The sequence below is a fragment of the Rhododendron vialii genome, chromosome 4a (genome assembly GCF_030253575.1).
Source record: "Rhododendron vialii isolate Sample 1 chromosome 4a, ASM3025357v1".
NCBI classification, from domain to species: domain Eukaryota; kingdom Viridiplantae; phylum Streptophyta; class Magnoliopsida; order Ericales; family Ericaceae; genus Rhododendron; species Rhododendron vialii.
Window position 1 is genome coordinate 34876731 of NC_080560.1, and position 25658 is coordinate 34902388.

General features: G+C 37.4%; 3 protein-coding genes and 1 pseudogene across 10 annotated transcripts; 2 read left to right on the forward strand and 2 right to left on the reverse strand.

The window, feature by feature from the left end:
• Positions 1–530: 530 nt before the first annotated feature.
• On the reverse strand, positions 531–7973 carry LOC131323508 (transcription factor GTE1). Of its 7 annotated transcripts, none has more exons than XM_058355345.1 (9): positions 7835–7973; positions 6710–6835; positions 5236–5445; positions 3873–3950; positions 3293–3517; positions 3061–3159; positions 2841–2899; positions 1131–1278; positions 531–883 (listed from the first exon to the last, which is right to left on the reverse strand). In XM_058355345.1, the coding sequence occupies exons 2-9, from the start codon at positions 6824–6826 to the stop codon at positions 707–709; spliced, it is 1113 nt and encodes a 370-aa protein (XP_058211328.1). In that variant the 5' UTR covers positions 6827–6835; positions 7835–7973; the 3' UTR covers positions 531–706. The 7 variants fall into 7 exon arrangements, with proteins under 7 accessions (XP_058211328.1, XP_058211326.1, XP_058211323.1 ...); XM_058355343.1 differs by having other exon boundaries at positions 1131–1281; XM_058355340.1 differs by having other exon boundaries at positions 1131–1281; positions 3061–3168.
• Positions 7974–8974: 1001 nt separating this feature from the next.
• LOC131323516 (altered inheritance of mitochondria protein 32-like) lies at positions 8975–12582 on the forward strand. Of its 2 annotated transcripts, XR_009199193.1 has the most exons (6): positions 8975–9229; positions 9335–9391; positions 9869–10022; positions 10279–10405; positions 11737–12154; positions 12274–12582. XR_009199193.1 is itself a non-coding variant. In XM_058355353.1 (3 exons), the coding sequence occupies exons 2-3, from the start codon at positions 11825–11827 to the stop codon at positions 12292–12294; spliced, it is 351 nt and encodes a 116-aa protein (XP_058211336.1). In that variant the 5' UTR covers positions 8998–10405; positions 11737–11824; the 3' UTR covers positions 12295–12582. The 2 variants fall into 2 exon arrangements, 1 of the variants encoding a protein (XP_058211336.1); XM_058355353.1 differs by having other exon boundaries at positions 8998–10405.
• Positions 12583–14481: 1899 nt separating this feature from the next.
• Positions 14482–15810, forward strand: LOC131323514 (cell number regulator 6-like; annotated as a pseudogene).
• Positions 15811–22910: 7100 nt separating this feature from the next.
• Positions 22911–24177, reverse strand: LOC131323509 (uncharacterized). Its single transcript, XM_058355346.1, has one exon. The coding sequence runs from the start codon at positions 24032–24034 to the stop codon at positions 23066–23068; it is 969 nt and encodes a 322-aa protein (XP_058211329.1). The 5' UTR covers positions 24035–24177; the 3' UTR covers positions 22911–23065.
• Positions 24178–25658: the final 1481 nt, after the last annotated feature.

A 25658-nucleotide genomic window follows, 5' to 3' on the forward strand; every position in this document is an offset into this window, starting at 1 on the left:
CATGTTTATTTTTGTTTGTTTGGGGTTATGTACATTTTTAAATAATACATACTGTATCTAGTAAGTAGAAAAATCTTCAACAAGCAGCATATTGAGAATTTCTCATTATATATAGACAGAAAAATTAGCGAATCACCAAATATTGATATTGATATAAAAATAGTGCAGCTGGTATGGCTCTTCGCTTGGACTAAACAGCAAAATAATCATCAATCTGACATTTTAATTACATAAATGTCGTTATTCGGATATCATATTCATTGACATTATAGGAAATTTATGGAGCATGGTTTTGAATTCATTTGGTTTTACATGACTTCCTAAATGTAATGAATCAGGCCTTGGAAGTTTCCAAGTTATGATTCTTATGAAGGATCCTGGACATAAGACTGATAAGAGTTAAACTGAGTAACTTTTTATTTATTCGAAAATTACAGGTAAATAAATTGTTGATCATAAAAGTAGAGTAAAAATTGGATTCCTCATATTTTAACCCTCAAAAACTTGAAAAGCAATATTGTACTTGCAAGTTTGTAAATGCGAAAATTATTGTTGTAGACACTTGTTAACCAAATTTGTGTACTGTGTCTCTCCGAGGAACTGATCAAATTAGTTCCGTTCGGGACAATCAACTGAAAATAATACACACAGCGAAAAGGAAAATTGGAAAATTTTACACCAACTGCAATCTCGAACAGCCTATATACTAGGGAAGCTTTTTACTCCTTTTCTGAGAAGTCTTCGCAAGAGCGTCACAAATCTCTCTTTTCCGTTTGTTGTTGTCATTGTTGTGGTTGGTATCGCCCGTACTTGCCGCACTCTTCCCCTGAACCTGCAGTGCTTCCTTCACAAAAAACTTCAACCTCCACAATGTGGATTCACTCTGCCAAACGAACATAAACCAAGTCAATTAACTTGATAATTAAAAACACTTGGACTGTGTCTGAATCTTGAATTTGTGGAGGAAAAGAAAAGGAATCTGAAAGAAGTACTCATACATATCCTTTCCATCGTTTCCCTATCTTCTTATTTGGCCCCACAAATCACTCTATAAATCCAAGACCCAAATGCAGCCTAGCGTCTTACTCAGATGAAGCATATTAGACAGATTGAGGAAGGTAGATAATAACCTGGGCATCTATGTCAAGGTCAACCTCTTCTGCTGTTGCTTGGAAACCCGGGTTATTCTCAGCAACGATCAGCAGCGCCTTTTGTAGATCATCCGGAGACAAACGGGTAAGAGCTGTCCCAAGTCTTCTTTTTTCTTCAGTAGTCATCCTTCTGACATGATGATACCACAGTTAACATTGATTGCAGAGAAGATGCTATCATGAAGCATCTTTCCCGTATCATACATACTTCAACTACAACATGTAATGAATATTGATGAACTTATTTTCTGCTAGATATCAAGGTAAAGGATGCGACACAAGAGAAGGCAGGATATCAGGGTGAAGCAGCTAGATGCCTAACTCTCATCTTACGCACAATGGCAGCCCAGTGGTTTAAGGTTATTGACGGGATAGAAACCTGGAGGTCCTGTGTTCCACTTCTGCTTGTGATGTTTTGTCTAGTCGGATGCTTATGGGCTTATGGCTATTCAGTGGTTGCAGGTATCTGAGGTTCAGCCTGCGAGGGTGGGTCCAAGTGGCCCTCCGTGGTTGCAGGTATCTGAGGTTCAGCCTGCAAGGGTGGGTCCAAAGTGGCCCTCCCTTGGAGGGTTCCTCATTCCCAGAAAAAAGAAGAGAGGAAGGGATTGCCATTGTATACTTGAGTAAGGTTTCATGCTAGCCAAAACCAAGTAAATTAGGTATGAGTAACACAACAGTATATAACATGGAGCAATGTAGCATTAAGAAAGTAATAGTGTCTTCTTATTAACATAAAACAAAATAGCTGAATGATTTCAGACACGGAACCCAAAAAGTCGTTGAAGAACACAAATTAATGAGTTGAATTGGTTGGATCTTCTTGAAAAAAGACACTTTACAGACAAAACAAAGGAAATAAAGGAGTAAAAGCGTGCTAAGATTTTTGAATTGGCTGAAAAAGATTGGGATGGATTCTGCAGAAGCAGCTAATCTCTACGACAGATCTCTGAAGAGAAATGAGATCTCTTAAACTTCACCAAATTTGTTGAACCAGGTACTACAGTCCGTTTAGAAAGGACCTCGTCTTTCCTTAGAGCCAATAAGGACGGACCAAGTTTCCTTTACTTAATTTAACCAACAGGATACTACAACATCATGGTGACTTCCAAGGGCCACAGTTAAATCAAACTTCTCTCATGATGCCTCCTCCAATGCCACATTGGCAAAAGTTCCAAAACAAAGTCCACGAAATATGAGTTCTGGGGTAGAAGAATTCCAACAAAAGCAACATTCCCAGAACAGTAGGGCATGAGAGACCCCAAACTTTTTTTGATACGTATCACGAGAGAGAATCCTGAAGGGCGGGCCTGACACAACGGTAAAGTTGCTCCATTGTGACCTGGAGGTTACGGGTTGAGTAGGGGAAACAACCTCTCTGCTTGCAGGGGTAAGGCTGTGTACATCAACCCTTCCCCAGAACCCGCAATGGCGGGAGCCTCATGCATTGGGTTTGCCCTTTTTATCACGAGAGAGAATCCTATCTAATCCTTTGCAAAAAGGGCGAAAGGGGTTATAAAAGGGAAAGCCATAACTTAATTCCTAAACAAACCAAATGAGAACAATATAAACACAAGATGAAAAAAAACTCATTATGGGAGTAAAAATACCAAACAAATTTTGATCAATGTGGTTACTTCTCAAAGACACCTGAAGCAATAGAATTGGAAATGTAGTAGTATTAGGACACACCTACACTTTTGAAGCACCATTTCTCTCAGTTCTTCCAGATAAAGGTCAACTTCATCAAGCTGAAAAAGAACCAAAATTCAAGCCATGCCCCAGGGTCCACAGTATCAACAATTTATGCCAACAGGAACTACATAATGATGCCAGCCGAGCTTTATAATATTGATGACTTTTTCTTTTGGAAGGATTTAGTTTTGTGAAAAGCTATTGAAATTTCGACTACCTCATCGCTTAAATCCCTCGCCATTTTGGCATGAGCAGCCTCTTGAGCAAGCTGCATATCTATCTGTGCTTCTGCTTCTTCCTCTTTTCGTCTTTTTTCCTGCAGGAACTTAACCAATCCTTATAATAAAAGCAGAGATTTAAAATGTTCCACCAAGCTAAAGTAGCAACACTACCAAAGAACAGGTAAGGCAAAAACTAGAGCCATCAATTCACAAAGGAGTAAAATATACCTCTTCATCAACTTTTGGCAAGAGTTGTAGCCACTTCTCCTCAAATTTTGCTAATAGAGTTTTGGCCATCACATGAACATCATCCCTTTCCTCATTATATTTCATTGCATTCTTAAATATCAACCTCACATCTGCACACATCTCCCGGACATTTTTGTAGGCAGAACCATCCTTGGCCTCCATTTTGGATTTAATGGTAGTAAAATCCATGGGTTTTTCAATGACCTAGTACATAATTTTGACATATTAATTGAAGAAGAATCCTTGAAATTGCAAAATAGAAATAGTCGGGAAATTAAAAAGGCCGCAAAAGCTGTCTCAAATTAATGCAATTCAATTTTAAAATACTAGATGATCTACCTAGTATGGTAGTATGTAATTTTCATTCTTTCTTCTTTTGACAAATAACAAAGCACAACCCCTTTGCTAAGCACCACACCTTTTACAGTCGAAATATCCAACGCATGTTACAAGTGTGCCTTTGACATCTCATGCACGCACAAAGAAAGAGACAGGAAGGACAATAATTCATATGAAGATTGATATACGTGTGGGTATTTTCAGAAGGAAGAAGCTATACCTCATAGTAATCATGCAAACCAAGGCCTACCACATCTACAGGTTGCATAAAAGGTCCTGCCCACTTGTGCTGGGTGATCTGGTGAGTAAAAGCAGAAGCACAAATACACATTCAAAACCAATCTACCAATAGAAGTTACTTGTATTGGAAATCAAATCTTCAAGCAACTAACTGAAAAAGGATCCAAGGAATATGCAGCAAAAAGGGCCAGAAGAAACACAGACAAAACTTTCAGGAAGGAGATGGCTAATTCTAAAAGATCGCAACTCTGCCAAGCATAACAAAATTCCATTTTCTCCCCCAAACAAGAGGTATTCTTTTAGTGGATGAGTAACAGTTATGTGTGAAACATCCACCCAAAGAAAGGAAGGAGGATGGAACCTATATAATAGTATATATTATATTATATATTATATTATACTCTGAAAATCACAAGAAGGCAAATATACCTAATTTCATCCAGTATATAGAACACATAATTCATCATCACCTAGCAATTAAAGTCATGAAGTTTCATCGGAAGTTGCCACATGCTCCACAAATAACATAAACATGATCCTATGTTTCTTAAGCTTATAGAGAAAAACAAGAACCACTTCATGTTTCTTATGAAGTGAGAAATCATGATCACGGCCATGTTGTCATAAGAACATGCAAGCCCTTTTAGTTTTTGCTCATTCTTTGTGAAGTAAGTTGCCATCCTTCTTCCATCTGCTTTGTAGAGGTGCACAAGTAACGAAAGAAGCTAAAATGAAATCTTTGGTATTACATTAAGTGTCATAGTTCTATTGGTGAAGTTCAAGACTGGTTTGTCGGATGTAAGTAACCAGGCTTTTCAAAACTAAGTATTGACATCTCTGTGAAATATATCAAACAAAGATAGTGACGTTCCCAAAACTAAAACCAAGCATAGATAATATCAACCGCTGCACTCAATTCATGGAGCTCAGTGTACATCAAAGTATCCATGTACATATCGTATCAAGAATATCAGCACATGATCATGACTTCTGTAAAGCACATATCTATTTGATTAATGTACGTAACAAGCAAAGAACTTAATTTTGCCTTAAGCGCCAGAAACCCAGAAATTACTTATCAGATCCTTGTATTAGGAAAACGTGTCATGAAAGGCTTTTGTCTTACTCTACATGGTATTCACGAAGGAATAAAAGTATAAAACTTCAAAAGAATTTTAAACACCTCAAAGAGTTCAAACAAGAGAAACCCAATTACGGGTATAAATCCAAAGGTGCAAGCATAATTCAAGATCTCCATTTAAGCTATATGCTTGATGGGCAGCACTTCAACTTAGAAACTGATATAAAGAAGACTGAAAGAAACAAAAAGCATCAGTGATTGCCTGGCGTAATATTGTACCAAATTGGCGCATGAGTTCTTGCATTCTCTTTGTTGCGGCTGCTTCTCTAAGTGATGCATCTTGCTGCCGCTTCTTGAAATTGGCAATATGCTTATCTTTGTCCTTCGCAACTGAGGTGCCTTTGGAAGTATTCAATTGCTTCTTACCAGTAGTTGAGTAGAACTGCTCTACCTCATTCAGTGTTTGCTCAAGCTGCAAATATAATGCAGAAAATTAATCAATAAAACAACCAAACAAATATAATAGATACACCATGGTAAGACTGCTGTAAGGATGGTTGACACCAGTCAATTTGCAATCTTACCGGAGAGAGAGAGAGAGAGAGAGAGAGAGAGAGAGAGAGAGAGAGAGAGAGAGAGAGAGAGAGAGAGAGAGAGAGAGAGAGAGAGAGAGAGGAAATTTCAATTTTCTAAGAATCAAGTATACATAAGAACATAGTATTTCATTCCTTGGAACCATCAATATTGCATAATATCATGTACCAACTATTTCCTTAGCCAACTATCCCTTTCCCCATAATATCGAAAATTGAGAAGTCTCATGTACAAGAAAATTGTTACAAATTGGAACATTGTGCATCCATCTATCTATTCTTAATGACTTCCCTTGCAATTTGTTAAAGCATCCAACTCAAAACCAATTGGCAATAAGTGGAGAGGCTGCCATGCTTATATAATAGTTTTGGAGATTGTAATTATAAGATTGGACAAGCTCTAACACTCCCCCGCACAAGGTGAGGTAAACAAAGGATCCATAACATTGGGACCATAAAGAAACAAGGTGCATGGCAACAAATCAAGAGTCTTGTCCAAAAGCCTCCGAAAACCTAGATCTGATACCATGTTAAAACATCCAACTCAAAACCATTAGGCAATTAGTGGAGAGGCCACCCCGACTCATATAAGAGTTATGGAGGTTGTAATTAAGTAATTAACCACAGTGGGACAAGCTCTAACAATCTTAGACTCAATTAGAGCAACCACAATAGTATGGTTCAACTTCTTTTGTCTCTTTGATCAGATTTAAATTTGAGTACACACTACAACAGATCATTATGCTGCATAATTTCTAACTTGTACTCTGATTTCAGCAAGAACACTATCATGGTTGGCACTATACCCTCTTTAGTCGTTCCCTATAGAATCAAGCTTTAGCCAAGTCACTGTGAAGGCATAACAATTTTCTCGATCCCATATAAAACACTTGTCATTTGCAACTTCAGTAAAGTCGAACCAGAATGTGAAGCAACCGATGAATACAGATATTCACTGACTTACTGTTTAAACTTTAACATACTAAGATCAGATCCAATAGCATATCAATAATACACAACCTGTAAGCCAGTTGTGATAATGAATTTATCGTCACCCAGAAAAGAGCCAAGAGAAAGACAACCACTACACAAAACTGAGTAAACTAAAGCCAACTCATACATTTACTTCTTGATACATCTTACCTTATCAACCTTTGTGGAGATTTCATCCACATGATGCCTGAAATCCTCCATATCAGCATCATTACCTTCAGCTTTTCCCTGATCCACTAACACATTATCTGGAATTGCCAAATCCATTGCTTCCTCCTGATGACAGTAAATCTATCAAAACCATTGGACAATGGAATAGTACCAAAGATTACTTATCACAAACAAGTGCCAAGCAAAAATACAGAGTGCTGAGGCATCTCCAGCCCTTGCTAAAACTTATAGTTGAGTAAAAGAACTCTCAACATCAGTGGCAGCTCCACATTGTTCTTGGAGTGTTCACTTGAATTATGTTATTAGTGGTTCACTACATGTTTTGACAACCCTTAAAAACTTTTTATGCATGGACACTCTAATGTCTTGCTATTCAAATTGCAAAACAATCATTAAAGTATTTCAACAAATTTTGTTACTACAAACACCACCTTTTTTTATTTGAATAAGAGAAACACCAGTTTAACTTCAACTAAACCTAGCACTCAACTAATTTTACTATCCTTCCCAACATTTAAGTATTGTTTTCAGCTTCTATCACATTCATTGATAGTGTGACCATTTTAATCTTTGCAAGCAATGAACTCACCGGCCAGGCGGTCATACTTATAGTATTGTGTATGTATTTCCTATTCGATTTCCAAACGTATACATTAGTACATGTACAACCCTTGTTCGAGTTAACCCCAAGGGGTTGACCAAGTGGTCTTGGCTCGGGACTTAAAGGTTTTCTCTCTCCTAAGGTTCCAAGGCCACCTCACCCCACGCTTACGGGACACCCAGCATTACCAAAAAAAAAAAACAGGTGTTGGAATTCCTTTTTATTTATTATTTTGAATAAGGCCGATAATATTCAAACTACATAATGACGACCCTAATAGAAATTTATGGAGCCGCCACTGCTCAAAATTCTCTACACTCCTTTATACAGATTATATCAAATTGAAATCTAACATTTTCCCACTCAAATCAAGGCCGACTGTGAAAAGAATAATAAAATAAAGCCCTAATCTTTCCATCAAAGACGGAAGAAGAAAGCTCTAAATGATTATTATAGACCGATATGAAGAATAGATAAGAAGATAAGGAAAGAGATTACTTAACACCGGCACCGTCGCCGCCACCGCGTACGGAACCCCGTGCCGACCGTAGACGCCGCCGTAGCCGGCTGTGGTAGGCGTAACTTCGCCGTCCGTAAGCGAGAAAGCGGACGAGAGGTAAAGAATGATTTCGCCGTTAAACCGTTTTCACTTTTCAGTGTATAGTACTACTTGAGTTTGTAACACTTTTATCCCACAACTATTTTGATGTTTTTTACTACGTCCCTAATCTATTGATTCTGTCTACCCCGTTCTTATACTATCAGATTAGTGGCAATCTAGGGACATACATTGTTGTGGGGTTCTTATACTTGGTCTTGGGCTGCACAAACATATGTGTTTGAGGAGAGACCTAGGGCTACCGAAGGGCACTGAATAATTTTTCGATTTATCTGGAACTTAGGGAAAGGAAAAAGGAAAGAAAGGAAAATTTAAAATTGTTTCTTTTCCCTTGTTTGGTTTGAGAGAAAAAGCTAGAAGAGAAAATGACCAAATATAGTATTAGGAATAGTAAAATTTTCTATCATTTTTTCTCATTTTTTTTCTTTATTTTCCCCTTGCTTACCACAAGTTCAACCAGGGCGTTATAGGGAAATGAAGAAAAAATAATTGAGAAGAAAATAAGGAGGAAACTTTGAAAAGAAATTGGAGGAAGACTATGGATAGGAGTTTTTCTTTTGGTTTGGAGTTTCAAGTGTGTTCCGCTCTTTTTTTTTTAATTTTTTTTTTAAAAAGAAGATAATTTCAAGCTCAAATATAATAAAAAATAATTTTTCATTTTTTTTTTCACCGTTTAAAAGATTTCAATGAAATCTATCAAACAAGATCTATATTGGTAGGAAAATTATTTACGTAAACACATAATTTTTAAACTTGAAATTACCTTCCTTTTCAAAAAGTTCCTTTTCCAAGAGACCGGAACGGAGCCTCATACTTTGCTTGTGACTTGCGAAAAGTATAAATAAAAGTTTTTATATAAGAATTGGGATTAAACTTTTGGAGAATATTTGAAGATTCAATTCAGCAAGTAATAAACCGATCTCAAGGGTATAGTCGAAGCTAGTTATCATTCAATAATAAGTAAGTAATAATGTCCTACTCCTCTTAAATAAGAATCTGTTTCGCTTGGCTTTTTAAAGGTTGTTTTTGAGTTGGGGTTGCGTGGCAGAAGGCCGGGGGGCGGGGTGTACGTGGCGTGATAGGAGCAGAAATTTCTGGAATGGAGAACACGTACACCTTCTCAACTCCCACACATAGCTGCTTCTCGGCCTTCGCCATCTCCCCCTCTCCTTCTCTCTCTCTCTCTGCACTCGATTGTATACCAGAGCAGTCCAGATCTCCGGCCACAACTTACCCCCAAAAAAAATCTCCGGCCACATACACAACCATTGCCATGCCGGTGCGTAACTCGCTCTCTCTCTTTTGCATAGATTCTCCTTATTTCTCACTGATCTTGCATCATCTCCCTCGCTCTCTGTCTTTCTCTCACACTGATTCTTTGCAGATGTTTAGCATAGAGCTAATTCCATTTCAGATCTACTCTTTTAGGTTACAGTTTTTGGTAAGTTCTCTTAGATGATTTCGGTTGTACAATTTGGTTAAGAACTTTAGCTATCGTAGTCTTTACTTCTGATTGACTTCGGTTACTTTAAATCTGCTGAAATTTTCCTCCCGAAGGAATGGATTGTTTCGGTTGTACAATTTGGTTAAGAACTTTAGCTATCGTAATCTTTACTTCTGATTGACTTCGGTTACTTTAAATCTGCTGAAATTTTCCTCCCGAAGGAATGGATTGTTTGTTAAATTTTGATTTCCTACTTTGTGTAGATTTCAATTTGTAGTGCAGGAAAATTTATGAAAAGTAATGGAGTATTTGTTGTGATAAATTGAAATCTAAAAATCAACAAACATGTGATTTGTGCAAGTTAAGATTAATAATCTCACGGACTCTTGCTCAATTAAAAAAAGTGTTATGATGCTCTTCGTGTGGTTTTTATACGATGTGATGATTATTTATGGTTTATTTCATCCTTTACAGTTTGTTTATCAATCAAGTAAAAGCTTTGGCTTTTATCGTTAACTTCGAGTTTTGTCATCGAATACATGGTCGGCGTTTGTGTTCCATGATGACCTACGACTATTGAGATATCAGTCCCTTCTTTGTCCTCATCTCTGCAAGTATGCATGCCTAGGTAAGGGAGTTCTTCTCTGAATTCATTACTCATTCTGTGTTGAGTGTGTTCCAAATTAATAGTTTGTGACCTAACTACTAGAAATCACACAAGGTATACATATTTTTTGTGGGTGTTAATCTTTTCTGGTTGTAGACCTACGGTTTTCTTTGAATTTTGTTTCTATACATCTGATTTGCCCGTTTTGCATGTGCTTGTTAGTGTTAATTTCTCTGGGTATTGATTCTTATTGTGATTGTTGGTATTGATTTTGCAGAAAGGTAAAGTTGGTTATATGGTTCTTCGGTTGGTGTGTGAGAAGAGAGGGGAGGAAAAAAGGTCAAGCAGAAAAGAAGAATGGAAGGAACGAATTTGGGTTATTGAATCTTGATTTGCTTCTCTTGGTAAGATGTTACTCTACCTGCAAGTTTGATACCAATTATTAGTTTCAGTGGTTTGATTTTCCAGGATCTATAATGAAACCATCATAACTTGGGTTAAGAAATTATGTAGTTAGATTTGGTGAAAATTGCTAAAACTTAACTTGAAAGTGCAGAGCCCATGGATTTTGACTAAAAATACGTTGGTAGTATAAGTTACCCACTGAATTGGTTGTTCAAGAGCTCAAAATATACCTTAGTTGTGCTGAAACTTGGGACTTGAATATGAAATTAGTTGACTAATTACTGCAATCATGTTGGGTATTCCAGAAAATGTGTTTTTATATGCTGAAAGTTATTGGTGCCTAAATTGCTGAAATTGTTGAAAAGCTGTTTCTACACCTTCACTAATCCTCACTACCTTTTTTACCTGGTACATGTATTCTTTTCCTCCTCTGCTTCTTCCATGTAAACTGTTCTCTCATTATGTAATAAGAGAAGTTAAGATTCAGATCGCCAGTAAAAAGATAGCATGTAGATGTATTCCCCATTTCAGAGCATGCATGTTTATGTGATCTTTTTTATTTTTATTTCATTATCACATAAACTGAGTTCATGCATATAGTATTTATTCGTACCATGCATGTTATTTTATAGTTATTAGAATGTCTCTATACATACATACATATATAAGAGAAAGTACAGAAAACAGAACTAAGGGAAAACCACACAAAACTGCACTACGGAAAAATTGCATTGCTAACTGTTACGTTAAAAGGAAAAAAAAGAAGGAAAAATTGCATTGGTAACTGTTATGTTAAACTACCTTGGTATATATGTTTAACTGTTATGTTTAAAAAAATCTCCCTTGGTTTCTCTGTGAGAAAAAATAGGACTTCCTTACTTTCTAATTCTACTACTTAAGTCTTCATGTTCTAACTCTATGCCCTAAGCTTTAAAATTGCAGAGTAGTAACATTATTTGCCCTAAGAATTCTCTCTTGAGTCCTGTGTTTTACATATAACTACTGTAAAAGAACCTCTGGATTTTGTTTTGTTGCAGATCCTTCACTTTGCTCATTTACGCTAATCTTATTCGTTACTTCTGTTACCACACAATTCCAGTCCATGAAAATACCATGTCTTGAGATGATGGATGTTTGAAGAAGCCAGGGATATCTGCTATGTTGTCTGCATTGATCTAATTTTGAATTTTGTCCAGAAAATTTCCTTCAGATCATGCATGTTTGTAACTGTTCTTATGACATATATGTAAGAAAACTCTCATTGCCAACACAAACCACACCACCTAATCAAACAACTGACGAAACATACTCAAATCTCCCTAATTTGCAGGATCAAATTCAATCTGGAAATCACAGATCCAACTGGAACAATTGAGGCAACAGTATTTCCAGAAGTTGCAACAGAATTCTATAGCCTCATGGCAGCGGATGCAATGGATGTAAAACAAACATACTCAGATGTGGATAGCTTTGTTGAGCATGTAATCATGAGTGGCAAACCGTGGGAATCAGGAGTGCCAGAGGTGTTGGCTGGTTCTCATGTGTTCATTTGTGCTCATGCTAATAGAGATAAAAGATGTGGTGTTTGTGGACCAGTTCTTATTGAGAAGTTTGAAGAGGAGATTGAAACAAGGGGATTGAAGGATCAGGTTTTTGTGAGAGCTTGTTCGCATATCAGGGGTCATAGATATGCTGGGAACATAATAATTTTCAGTCCAGATGCAGAGGGAAAAACTTGCTGGTCACTGGTTAGTTCACATTTGATGCATATTGCTTTAATTTTTTTCCCTTTTCTCTTGTAGCCTTTAGTAGAAGGGATTCATTTGGTGTTGCTATGGTGTCAACAATGAGTCTTGTTATTTTGTAGGTATGGTTATGTTACTCCTGATGATGTGCTTGAAATGCTGGAGCAGCATATTGAAAAGGGAGAGATCATAGATCGCCTTAGGTTTGTGTCTTTGAAGTTACTTTGTCTGTTGCCATGGATTTTTTTAGAATGTTATGTAGCTATTGTGATTATTGGGCAATTTTCTTGAGATATTGGAGGCATGGGTTGCGTTATACGCTTGACTGAGATTGTTGTTGCCTTGTTGGGGTTAATATTTTTTTACATTGTCACTTTTAAGGGTTTCCAGTGAGTACTAATGGCAAGATGGCAGTTTATGTGCCTTTTTTATGTTTTAACGGTTCTCGTGATAGATTTTTGGTTAGGAAGAGTTTCTTTTTGATCATTGATTTAATTGAGCTGCAAGTAGAGAAGCAGTTATGGCTTTTGAGGCCATTAGCAATAGGGTATATTATTGACTCCAAGAGTGACTCCTCTATTACAAAAGTTATCCAAGTAACTGAATAACTTGAAACATTTTGTTCAAGGCAAAAACTTATCCATATAACCTTTGCTATTATAACCTTTGCTATCATCAACAAGAGCCATAATTTAAAGAAAATCCAAAAAGCATCTATACAACGGGCATGAATGACGTGCTTTGCACGTTGGCATGCACCTAGTTATGGTATAAATTCTAAGTTTTCATTCAAATTTTGATGGCATAATAAGGACTCTTTTCATATTTTATATGAAATGTACAGATTCATTTGTCAATTGGATTCCATCTATGCAACACGTATGGTATGGAGGACTTTGCTACAAAATTTTTTAAATTGACAGCACTGATTAAATTTTCTACCTAGAGTCGCCCCTGATATATAGTTGTGCCACTATCACTAGGGTCCGTTTGATTAACAAGATAACGATAGAAAGTGTAAAAAAAGAGAAAAATATATATACGGAGTACTTTTTTGTTGTTCACTTAGCAAGAATGTCCTAAAAAGTGATAAAAAACAAACTTTTCTGTACAACTCTCTAAAGCTAGGAAGCGTGCTTTACTTTTTCTCAATTTTCACTTTTCATTATATTTTTCTCGCTAATGAAACGGATCCTAAGTGGTCCGCAATGACTTGTCTCCGTGGTTGTGTGCGCATCAAGGACAAGAACACCAATCATCACTGGTTATCGGCAAAAGAAATTTCTACAGGGACTACATATATATGTATCCAATGGTAATGTAAATGAGTATATCCTATACTCCGTAAATGAGTGTATCCTCGACTCCGATTGCCTTGATTTTCTGAAGTTTCATTTGTTAATTGAGGGTTGGTTTGGCCTAATAAAAAAGGCAGTTTATTTTTTTTCATTAATCATTTTTTTTTGTGTATTATTGTTTCATCTCGACGAGAGAAATCTAAAAAGTTAAAAAAATCTTTAACCAAATTAGAAAAGATTCGAATAAAGACAGAAATAAGCTAAAGAGTAGGTCTATTTTGGAATTTTTTTGTCTTTGGTAAATTTTTTTAAGATTTTGATCATAATTTTTTACTTTTTAAGTTTCTATAGTTGCGATAAACCAATAATCCACAAAAAAAATTGAAGCGAAACTAACCAATGTGGAAAAAAGTTTGAATAGAGACAAAAAAAAATCCGCCTTTTTATTTAGGCCAAACCGGCCCTCAATTAAGGAATGAAACTTTAGAAAATCATGGAAATCTAGTAGAAATTAAACAAAAAAGCTACAAAAAGAGGTTATATAGGATATACATTACCAATCGGATACATCTAAGTCCTGAAGAAATTTCTCTTGTAAATGACAAAGAATAAGCCAAGCAGTAAATGTTAATGTTAAATAGGTTTGGTTGCCTGGATCCTGTAGGCCGCACTTCCTGTATTGTACTATGCAGGGCACAATCATTGCCATCCACGATACAGATAGAAAAATACTCGTAGACGGTTCGAATGTGCTATATATGCAAGGTGCACTACAGGAAGTATCCCGCAGTATTTCTGAATATTCTTGGCTGCCCATGCATTTAGGGGGACCAGCCCTAATGACAAAGAGAAAAGAATTTTCAAGTTTAAATTTCCAATGTCTGAAATGTAAAGGATTTGCAAATCCCACGTAGTTGACTGAAATCTCAATTTGAAATGTACAAGATATTCTGTTCATGCAATGCAACGACTCCGCCCTATATAACATGTAAACAGCGTATGGCTGCTAACAAATTGCAGAGAGACTTCGGTCGCCAATCGAGTAGACTTGTGCGTATGGCTGCTAAATTGTAGTGCACTATGCGAGGGGCACAATCACGGCCATCCATGAGTATTTTTCAACGATTCGGATAAAAAAATAACTCTTCCCTAGAGTGTTTATTATCGATCTCAACCATTGAAAAATACCCGTGGACGGTTCGAATGTGCTATATTCGGGTTTCTGATTCTTGGCTTCCCATGTAGGGGGACGACCAGCCTTACAAAAGACAAAAAGAATTTTCAAGTCTAAATTTCCATGTCTGAAATGTCAATTAAGGATTTGCAAATCACACGTAGTTGATCACTGAAATCTCAATTTGAAAACGAACAAGTTGGGCTTCCCAATATTGACGTACTCCGCCCTATATAACATGTAAACAACGTATGGCTGCGAACAAAAATTGCAGAGAGACTTCGGCCGCCAATCGAGTAGACTTGTGCGAAGATGGCAGGAGGAGGTGATCAACGATTGCGTTACGTGAACCTTACGACAGATGAACGAGGTCCGTTCGAGGAGATTAGGCCCGGAGAACTGAATCAGCCCATTGATGTTCCCTCTTTTCGCAAGTGCGATCGATGCAGGCAGCCTTTACCCGAAAACTTCGCGCCTCTCGCGGACGAGCCCTGGACAACCGGGATCTTTGGTTGTTGCCGAAGATCCTGATAGTTGCTGGACAGGACTCATCTGCCCGTGCGTTCTGTTTGGTCGTAACGTCGAGAGGTTAAGAGACGACGGTACTCGCTGGATTGCACCGTGCATTTGTCATGCCGTTTTTTGCGAAGGAGGGATCGCACTTGCGGCAACAGCAGCAGCATTAGCGTTACATGGTATCGGTGAAGCGTTACTTGTTTTAGGTGTGAGTGTGTATGCATGTTGGTTGGGGATTGCCGGTTTCGCCGGTTTCGCCGGTCTTGATAGGGTTTCATTGCAGAAGAAGTACCATCTCGAGGACTCGCCATGTACCGCGCCAGCGGTGCACTGCTGCTTGCACTGGTGCGCGATGTGCCAGGAGCACCGGGAGATGAAGGCACGCCTCTCGGACGGAGTTGTTGCGCCATCGACCGCTGTTGATCCTCCCCCTGTTCAAGAGATGATCAATGGCAGCCGGGACGACAATGGTACGACACCATCTCCTGGAAGAAGCGTTGGGCGCAACAATTTGGAGCTGCAAGCCTTGTAGATTTTCACCATCGCCCCCAGAAAGGGTGGCCCAAACCTTTTTTTAGGCCTAAGGCAAGATTTTAATGAATGGGAGAGACATCTTGTGTTTAATGGATATGGTGTTACACATATTGTTTATTCATTATTTTGTGTTTGTATGTTGGGAACAAAAGTCATAGAAAAAAAAAAGAATAAGTTTTAGTTTATTGACAAGAGTATATTATCGAAGAATGACTTAGACCCTGTTCCGCTTAACTTTTTGTCCTTTCATGTACCTATCGATGTTCAATCAAGCTAATATTTTTGTGTGGATGGCATAATCGACGAGTTCTGCAAAATAAACGATTCCGATCGTTATTATGGCTCAAAACTGAATTTTGTTGGACACATAAAAAATTGGACTAGACCTTATAAGATGAACGGTTCAGATTTCTGCAATAAATGAACGATAAAGCCCACAAATGAATTGTAGCGGAAACCATGAAATTTCCACCATAGGTGGACATAATTTAATGTCTTCTCAAAAACCATGGCTAAAGCACTTTTGATGGGTAGGAATTTGCTCTATTGTCTGAAGTTTGAAACCACTTCGGTGTCATCAATCTTGTAGGGCCAATCTATTTATTTATTTATTTATTTTTTGATCCGCTCCAATCTATTTAATTGGTCACCCAAAGTGGTGGGTGAAATTGTTAAAAGGCTTGTAGCCCAATGATATTTCTTTTTTATTCTTTTTTTGTGTGTGTGTGTGTTTTTTCTTGGTCTTTCATCGTGGGAGGCTAGGGTTCAAGCTCCATCCTAGGCGTTTGTGGTTTAGGGTTATAGACATCTTTTGAACCCATGTGGACTAATTTACTAACTCCTATCTAACCCCCCGCAGTATACTGCTTGGCGAAGAAAAAAAATTGGATGCTACACCCTAGGATGTAAAAGAGAGAGCCTTATTTTGCTTTTCCAATGTATGGTTGCTAAACGATTTTTGCAATGAGAGTTTTATTTATAGATGGATGTTAATCTAACTATTCTAACAATACTAACTTTTGTTGATTAAAAAAAAAAACCCACTAAAAACAGATATAACACTACAAAAGACACTTCTCAAATGATATTTAGATAGGATCGGATGAGTGCAAATAGAGAGCAAATATGTTTCAAAATTAGATGGATATTCTCCATCTAAATTGTTGATCCATAAAATGAAACTTACCACGACGCCTCATGCGTTACAGATCATATAGTCGAAACAAACTAGTAATCATGTCCACTTATTTAATAACTTTCAAGACTTTTGATCTCCGCTAACGTAAAAACCGTTTGGTCTCACCTCCCAATAGCAGTTGTAATAATTGGATGTCTCACGGCAGTACTTCCGATCGATGTTGTTATCATACGTAACAACACTTTTGTCTTTGGAGCCCCAACAGAAGTGACAAAAGAAGAGAGTTGTTTCAAAAAAGTTTGGGTGGAAATTCCATTTGAATTTCGCCCCAGTGGAAAGCGTATGGTTTCCAAGATCATCATCCGCAGATTGACAACGAAGTCGCAATTTGATTGGAACGCGACTGATGATATGAACGCACGTATCAGGTTTAGATATTGTGTGACCGGATAAAAATGTCAACATGAGTAAAAGAAGAAGGGAAAAGCATACCATTGTACCCTTTGCAATGCCGAAATGATATTGGTATTGCTTGTGGTTGTGATTGTCTTCTTCACCTCATTATATACACTTAGGATGAAGCAATGGGATTTTTGCTTTTTTGGTATGTGAGGCAATTCGATTTTTGCTTTTTCGATTTTTTTCTTTTTGCATGGGATTTTTCTTTATCCAAACTTTACAATTCAATCTCTATAATCCACCAAAATAATCTGTGCCAAACACCCAATCTCGATAATCCAAGCTTTACAATCCAATCCCAACAATCCAATCTCGATTTTTGCAGATCGTAGATTACAAATTTTCGGACCATAATGAGAATCTGTAAAAGTGTTTGTGATATGCATAATAAAATTTCCTAAAGATTTGTGAGTGAAATTATGTGACTATTTGCAAAATAAAATCTGAAGGAGATTATGGGATTCTAGCTTAAAAAATCTGTAATGGAGTGTTCGTTGCAAATTCTATAATCAAATTCTAAAAATCATCAGCTTTTTCAAACTGTTTTAAGGCTGAAAAGCTGATTTCTAAAAAGCCACGATTTAGATACTTTTATATATTTTGAGAATCTGTGATTAGCATAGAGATAAAAATATTCTTTGTATTGGTGCTCGATCCACTTATAATTTGGTGTCCGTGCAACTGAATGGGAGCCATGGAGATGTTTTAATTAGGTCCAACCAATCTGTAACCCAAAATCAATATGGATATATTCAAATTTTAAATATCAATGTGGAAATTTTACATCTGACTTAAATTTAATTGGTAATGAGTAGAGAAGACTCTCATACGGGAAAGCATACCCAAGCAATTTGGGATTATTTGTCTAACACCCCTCTCACGTGCAGGGTGCATTTTTATTTTATTTTATTTTATTAAAATGCAAGCTGCATTTAGTCTCTCACGTGTAACCATTTTTCTAGGTCTGTCACTGTACAGCCAAAAAATTCTCTTCTTCTTATTCTCTTCCTCCCTGTCCTTCATCTCTCACGTGTAACCATTTGTCTCGAAAAAAAAAGAGAAGGAAGACAAGAATAATTTTTCTTTCGATGAAATTTTTGAATATGCAAAAGAAATAATAAAGTTTGAAAATTTTAAAAAATACTTATTTTTTAAAAACCCTAGACAGGGCCTAGTTGCGCGCAAATTCAACGGCAAGACTACTGTAGGCAGAGAGTTCCAGGAACAAAGAAAATAAGTAAAGAATTGACCCTTAAAGTGTACATGAACGGCTCAGATTCAGTGTGCAATACATCTGAACCGTTCATGTACACTTTAAAGGTCAATTATTTGCCCATCTTTTTTGTACTTAGCATTTCTCTTATCATGGAGGAACGTGTGCTCTCTCTCTCTCTCTCTCTCGGACTTGGGGTTAGTGCGATTATGGAATCTTATCTGTAATTTCCCTTCTTACTGGTAATTTGCCTCCCTACTTTTGGTTGAATATCATGTCTTTGATGATCAACTATGGTTTATCAGGCTTGGTGCACCTTGTTACATCGTAGGACTCATGTACCGGGTTCCTTGTTGGTATGGGCCGATTTAAGTGATATCCTATTTATATTAGGAAGGAGGATTATAGCCTGTTTGGTAGAGATTAAAGGGAAGGGATATAGTCTTGCGCCGGATATAGAAATCTGGGTTCTCAATATCCTGCGTTTGTTTGGTTAATTTTGTCCCGGATATGGGTTAGGACTTGGGTAAAACTTTATAAATACAAGGTTTGGTCGACTTGGTCCCCATTCTCTCTCAATGATTTTGCAGTCTTCCCATTTAGACTTGGCAACACAAAGGCAAGACAAGAAAGTAGAAGGCCAACAATTGATTAACATGCTTATGATACATAGCATGTTAATAATCTGACCAATAATTTGATAACATGCTCATGATTCATAGCATGTTTCTTTTTATTTCATGCATAAAGGTATATTTATTGTGCAAATTTGTGAGCATGAGTTTCTCTATTTTGAATAAGCTTTAGTAGCTTTTCAATCTCCACTCAATTATCTGCCATTAAGAAGTTGGACGGGGATGGGACTGATTTGGAGTACTGGTGGAAAGAGAGACACTTTAATGTGTTATGGCGTGTGTGTCCTACATTTTTAGGCGGGCGGAACATATTTAGTAGTCAATTTTACTGCAAAACTATGCAAACGGAACTCTTATATTATGCATGAAATGATGTATGGTACCTTATACACAATTTACCTTAATAATTGGAAGAAATATAACGAAAATAATGAATATATTGCAATCTCCCAGTGTCCTTCGAATTAGAATTTAACAAGTGATTGAGTCCAAGATTTGGACACATCCATGTCTGATACCTTTGCCCCGAGAGATTAAGGTCTTAACTTGGGAAATCGAATGAGGTCACCATAATGACAACTTTAGCGATAACGCGGTTGTAGGATGTAATGACCATGGCATAAAGGTGTCATCAAGGGGGTGTATTGGTTGAAGTGTTTCATGTGCCGGTAACGGCCCATACCCATATGTAATGGGGTGCAGGCAATTAATTGCCTACATCAACTTGGGCATACCGCTAGGACTTTCTTCAAAAGCTATTGTAGTTCGAAATGCCATGGTGTGAGATGGAGAAATTAGAAACTTTGAAGAGATTAATGCCTTTTAAAAGGAGGTAGGTTGACAATTTTTCTACTTATAACCGTCTGTTTTAACCTTTCATCCTTTTTTTAGGAGACTGGAGAATTTTTTTGAAGGTTGCTCATGACCATCCTCCTATCCATTAGGGTCCTCAGGACTTGATGAAAGGGGTGATTGATTGGAACTGTATGTACAAAAGCGTCAATCATGTTATTGTTAGGTAGCTTAATGAACTCAGAATTTGGCTTGGATCATGTCAGCTTTGGTGGGAGAGCTTCGTACTTTCTGTGATTCCTGTAATTCTAGGAAGAGGGGAAAGGGAGTTGGGAGAGACAACTTCGTAGTTTTTGTGGACAATATCTTACAATCAAAATCAGAGATCTTTTAAGCAGTTGAATTACGTTTGTTCACTTTGATATCTTTGCTCCTTTCCCTATTGGTTTTTGTTTTGTATTGAGAAGGATTTTCCTTTTTATTTTTCCCTTTGTGTTTTCTTTAGTGTACTAGTTTAGCCCACTTTTAGTATCTTATGTTGGAATTTTACTCATGATCAATTATGTTGATTAGTTTATTTATTTATTTATTTTTTGCCTCTGTATACAACTACTCGTTGCAGGTTGTTAGGAATGTGGTCAATACTGTAAGCGGTCAATACAAGTAGACGTAGTTAGTCACATTGTTGATAATTGTTGGTCACATGCGCTGACCTGGTTCCCATACTAATCATGGCAGCCATGAGATGGCGCTAGACCATTGTAAATGGAGAGAAATAGAACTTAGGAAACCTTAGGTTAGAGGCAGTGTTGTGTGGAGAGAGTAGCTTTTGATGGAACTCTGGAGGAGGAGACCTTTTTATGCAGACAGGCCAAAGTTACTGGTTTTTTAGGCAGCAAGGGAGATTCATTTAGTTTTTGGCGCCTTGTAATTGGAGTTCACGATGCCTTTCTAGCTGTAACTCATTGATTTGGGCATTTGCCCTTTCAAGCACGTAGGCCTTACCCCAACATATGAGCTTTAGATAGGTAGAAAAAAGGCTCCTCAATCCAATTAGAACAATGCTTGCAAGGACACTAACATCCTTCAAGGGACTTCCAAGTGCTCAAATTTACCTGCCCCCCCCCCCAACGGCGTGTTAGCCATCACCTGAAGGGTTGATGAATGGTGAGACCTGTCACTTGAATGTAATAAACACTTCCTTAACTGAAATCTCTTCTGTTAACTTGAATGACATGCATCAACCGAACGAAGATATCTTATGATTCTTGACAATCATACAAGTGGCCAAGTGGTCTGTAAAATTCTGAGGGAGGCAATGGCTATCTAAGCAGATGCGGCTTTGACCACTTGGTCTACTTTCCACTCTATAATGGTTGTACCGTAGTAGTATTAAATTGGACGCACAAGGAAGGTTACTTGCTCATTTTAGACAAGTTACTACCAAGCTTGGTTGTAGTAGATGAACTGCCCAAGTTAAAGATAACGAAGTGAAGGTTCAAACAATAGTTTATGTTAATCTTGTTGAATAGAAACAAAAAAACAAAATAAAGCAAACCTTTCAATGTGATATATAGTTAGAAGGTTGTGACTTCTCTACTAGTGAAATCTACCATAATGAAGAGCAAGAAGTGCCAAGTAATTATGTAAGGGCCTGAAGAAAGTGCTTTTTTCATGAGTAATGGACAGGCAGGCCAAGATTAGAGACAATGGTGGATGTTTTGGTCTCTATGTTTCATGACTTCCTAGGGGTTAAAGTAAACACCAAAGGTTGGTACAGGGATTAACTGCAGGGCTAGTTTCACTGAGAAAATTGGATTATTATATCCTCCACTACCATGGAATCCTGCTTGGCTGTTGTAACTTGTACTCCTAATATGATATCTGTCGTGGCACGTTTAGCACACCTGCTTTTAAACGATGTAACTTTCAAGATTCTGAAATAAATGGATAAGTTGAGCGTTTAATGAAACTAACCTCCTATTATTCACCAATTGGTTTAGAGAGAACCACTGTTATAACTGGAACTACTTCTACCTGTAGCGTATCACATTTCCGACATTTTCGTTCTGTTCTAGATATGACACCAATCTGCTTTCTTGTTGGCAGTGGTGCAAAAGTCAAGTTCACTGTTGAGGGCCGTGAAGAAAGCAGCAGCATGGTGTTCAATATATGTTCTGTGAGTGGGATTACAATCCCACGCTTCATGGCATGTTGCTTTCAGTCAGGATGATGTTGAGCTTCTACAGAGAAGTCTTCTTTGTAAGTAGTTATAAGTTGGTCTCATCATGCTATAATGTGGTCAGCAATATTCTCTTCAACTTTTATACATTTTAGAACCCCCTTGTTTTGGAAGTCATCATTTGAAAGTTTATTTTGTTAGTCAAATGGTGGTTTGAAAGTTCCAAGCAATAGTTTGAAGTTATAAATGCTGATAAATGCTGGTTTTTATGAAAGCAAATATTGCTAGTGAAGTGTTTCCAAATTGCTAAAGGAAACAAGTCAAGTGTCTTTCAGGTATGAAATTGAATGTTCTCAGTTCATTCATCTTTCTGCATATTCTCATTCAGGAGCAACACAACCTTTTACTTTACTATTCAGGGGCATCACACGTTTCGAAGATCCCACTGCGGCCTAAATATGACATCCTACATGCACAACAGATAGGATCAGGAAGCATTATCACCCTATAAGAATGGAAAAAAAAACTCTTGTGAGATACACTTGAATGCTTTGTTGCTTAAAGTTTGAATAGATTGTTAATAATCCCCTTGCCCCTATAGGGTACAAGGTAAGCATCATTCACTTTTTGTTGATCACGAAACCGCAAATTAATAAGAGAGGGAGAATCAGAAAAAAATTATAAAAAAAAAAAAAAAAAAATCTAAAATGGAGTCTTTCCCTAGCGTTTAAGCTATTACTCCCCACAAAAAATACACTACCTTACATGCTAAACAAACATTTTTTATGAATCTGCTTATGAGCAATTACCTTAAAACAATACCAAATCCCATTGTTTTGTTATAGACTTCTAACGTTACACTGCTTGGTCACATAACTTTCTATATGTTTTCTGCAAATTCATAGGTGACTGAATCCAAACCGTGATTCAAGTGCCTCGAATTCGTGCCACAACTCTTAACACGTTCCAAGATTCAGGTTGAATATCTTGGGTACAAGCTTACTACACCTTCTTTCTTTTCCTTCATTTCTTGATCTCTATGATTTTTCTTTCTCCTCGAGCTCCATTGAGATTTTGCTTCAATAGATTTTTGATGCACTGGGCTTTTAAGTCCACAAGGCTTGGGCTTCAACCGCCAGGGGAAGAAAACCTCCAAGCCACAGCTTTTTGGTGAAGGGTAAGGTTGTGAAACACATGATCCCCTGCTGGAATTGCTTGATTGAGGAAGCCTATTGTTCAAATTCTTGGCAATAGCTAAAGCAGACGACGATGCAGCCAATGCAGCAGCGTCTGGCAGAAATCGCTGTATGATGAAACTCGGAGATAGAGCACCCCTAGTCTCCTCAATTTCCGAATTCACCCTTCCTAATCCATTGCAATAGGTTGATTCGCCTAATGAGAACGTGTCAATGGCATCAGAGAAAACATCATGCCCAGAATCATCATGATCACCATCACAGCCTTTGTCATCCTCCTCTTTGTCATCATCATCATCAACGTGACATTGATCTCTGTTACGTATTTTGGTTGTTACTTTTGGTGGATGCCATCTACTCGGTGGGAGTTTTGGAGGGAGCACGTTAATGTCAAGAGTGTCACATTTTTCTAATGCTTTAGGCTTTCCAGGAATCTGCTCCCAAGAAAATGGTACCCAGTTGCTTGTATCGAGCCAACTGCCTCTTGAGCTTCTGCGAGACAACCGTAAGCCATTTGCGCTACTTGGGCGTCGCGTGGACAAAAATGGGGCATTGTAGTCTAGCTTTCTAGGGCATTTTGTAGCTGTAGCTTTCTTTTGTTGTTCCTCCATGTATAAAATGTAGTTTCTATTTTCTGAAACAGGGATGGAGTACTCAAAATAGGTGCGAGAAACTTTGATTTTCTTAGGTAGGTGGGGATACATAATAAGCAGCAGTTGGAAGCAATAGGTATCTTGTGCACCCATTAAAAGTCCATCTTAAAAAGTCACAGGTGAGGCAGAGAGAAAGCCTTTTCTTGGTAGCAACTGCATCTTGTGAAGGATCATCTGTGAAGGCTTTGCACTTGACACTCCACGTTATATGAGGCAGGGTACATCAATATTGTTGACTTAACACATGTATTCTGGATTTTTGAAGTGATTGAGAGAGGGACTTTTCACACAATAAAAGGTTCGCTGGAGATTTCCAACTGGAAAATAGATTAGATTTCAAAACAGTCGGTTTGTTTAGGCTGATTGTTTGAGAAGGGTGTACAATTGAATGAATGGTCCTTCAACTTCACACTACGTTTCAAACATGCATTTGGGAATAATTTCTTTGCCTTTGCCTCAATGTTTTATGAGAAAGAGAAGAACCACCGAAGTGGATTGTATATTACCACTTCACAAATCACTTCTTGTAGTTAGGTATAGCATTTAAGGAGGCATAGCATTGAAGTTAGTCATATTCCATGTTAACGGGCGTACTTATAAGCGGGTTAGCAAGCCTTTTAATAGGCCCAATCTAGAAACTCAATTCCGCTTGCTGAAAATGTATGATTCTTCAAAAGAATCTTAAATTTTTTTATTAAATTTGTATTAAAGTGTAATGATTCTTCAACAGAATATTAATTGTAAATTCTCGAATGAGTACACTGCAACTGAAGCTTCAAAGGCTTATTTATTTCATTATTCTTCTATTTTGTAATTTTTTTTCCATGTAAGATGGTCTCTTGCGTGGGCTACCAGTTTTATGGGTCTCTTTAAGCAGGCGTTATTGATATTTCTTGGGCTAAGTACACTTTGACCCTTTGTGGTTATCGCCATATGCGGATACCCTTCTTATGGTTCAAAACTGATCACATAATCTACCTGTGGTTTTGAAAATGTGCGGATAGACTCCCTGCCGTCATGTTTTCCATCCATATTAACGGACACAATATTAAAAGACCGATATGCCCTCATCATGCCCCTTTATTCTTCTTCTTTTTAAAATATAATCGCACCATCCCCTATATCAAAAATTGAATCCAAACCATTGATATTGTAAATTTTGATGAGTACTACATCTATGCCAAAATTCAAGTCAATCAAAAAATGAAAAGCTCATGGTCGAATGGATTTTGTTATGAAATTAAAATTTCAAATTTGAATTTACTAAAAATTAGATCACTGGGTTATTGATGCCTAATCGAGATGATTTTTTACAGAGATACTCTATTTTTTATTTAATACATCATGAACAACTCAGATTACATTTTAGAGGCGTTTGAGATACATCTCCATTAATATTGATGGAAAACATGCCGGCAGGGGATCTATCCACACATTTTCAAAATCACATGTAGGTTAAGTGGTCAGTTTTAAACCATGAGGGGGGTATTCGCATATGGCGATAACCACAGGGGGTGAAAGTGAACTTTGCCCATATTTCTTCGTGCTAGTAGGTTTCAGAAACCCTGAATATTGAGTTTGTCCAGTTGAAACTTATATGGCAGATTAACGATATTGAATTTGTGTGTACTATTTCGTTCTTATTCATTGTTAACTTCTTGTTTGTGGCTGATTCCTTCAAGAATGAAGGGGTTTTTTTATTTATATATATATCTTT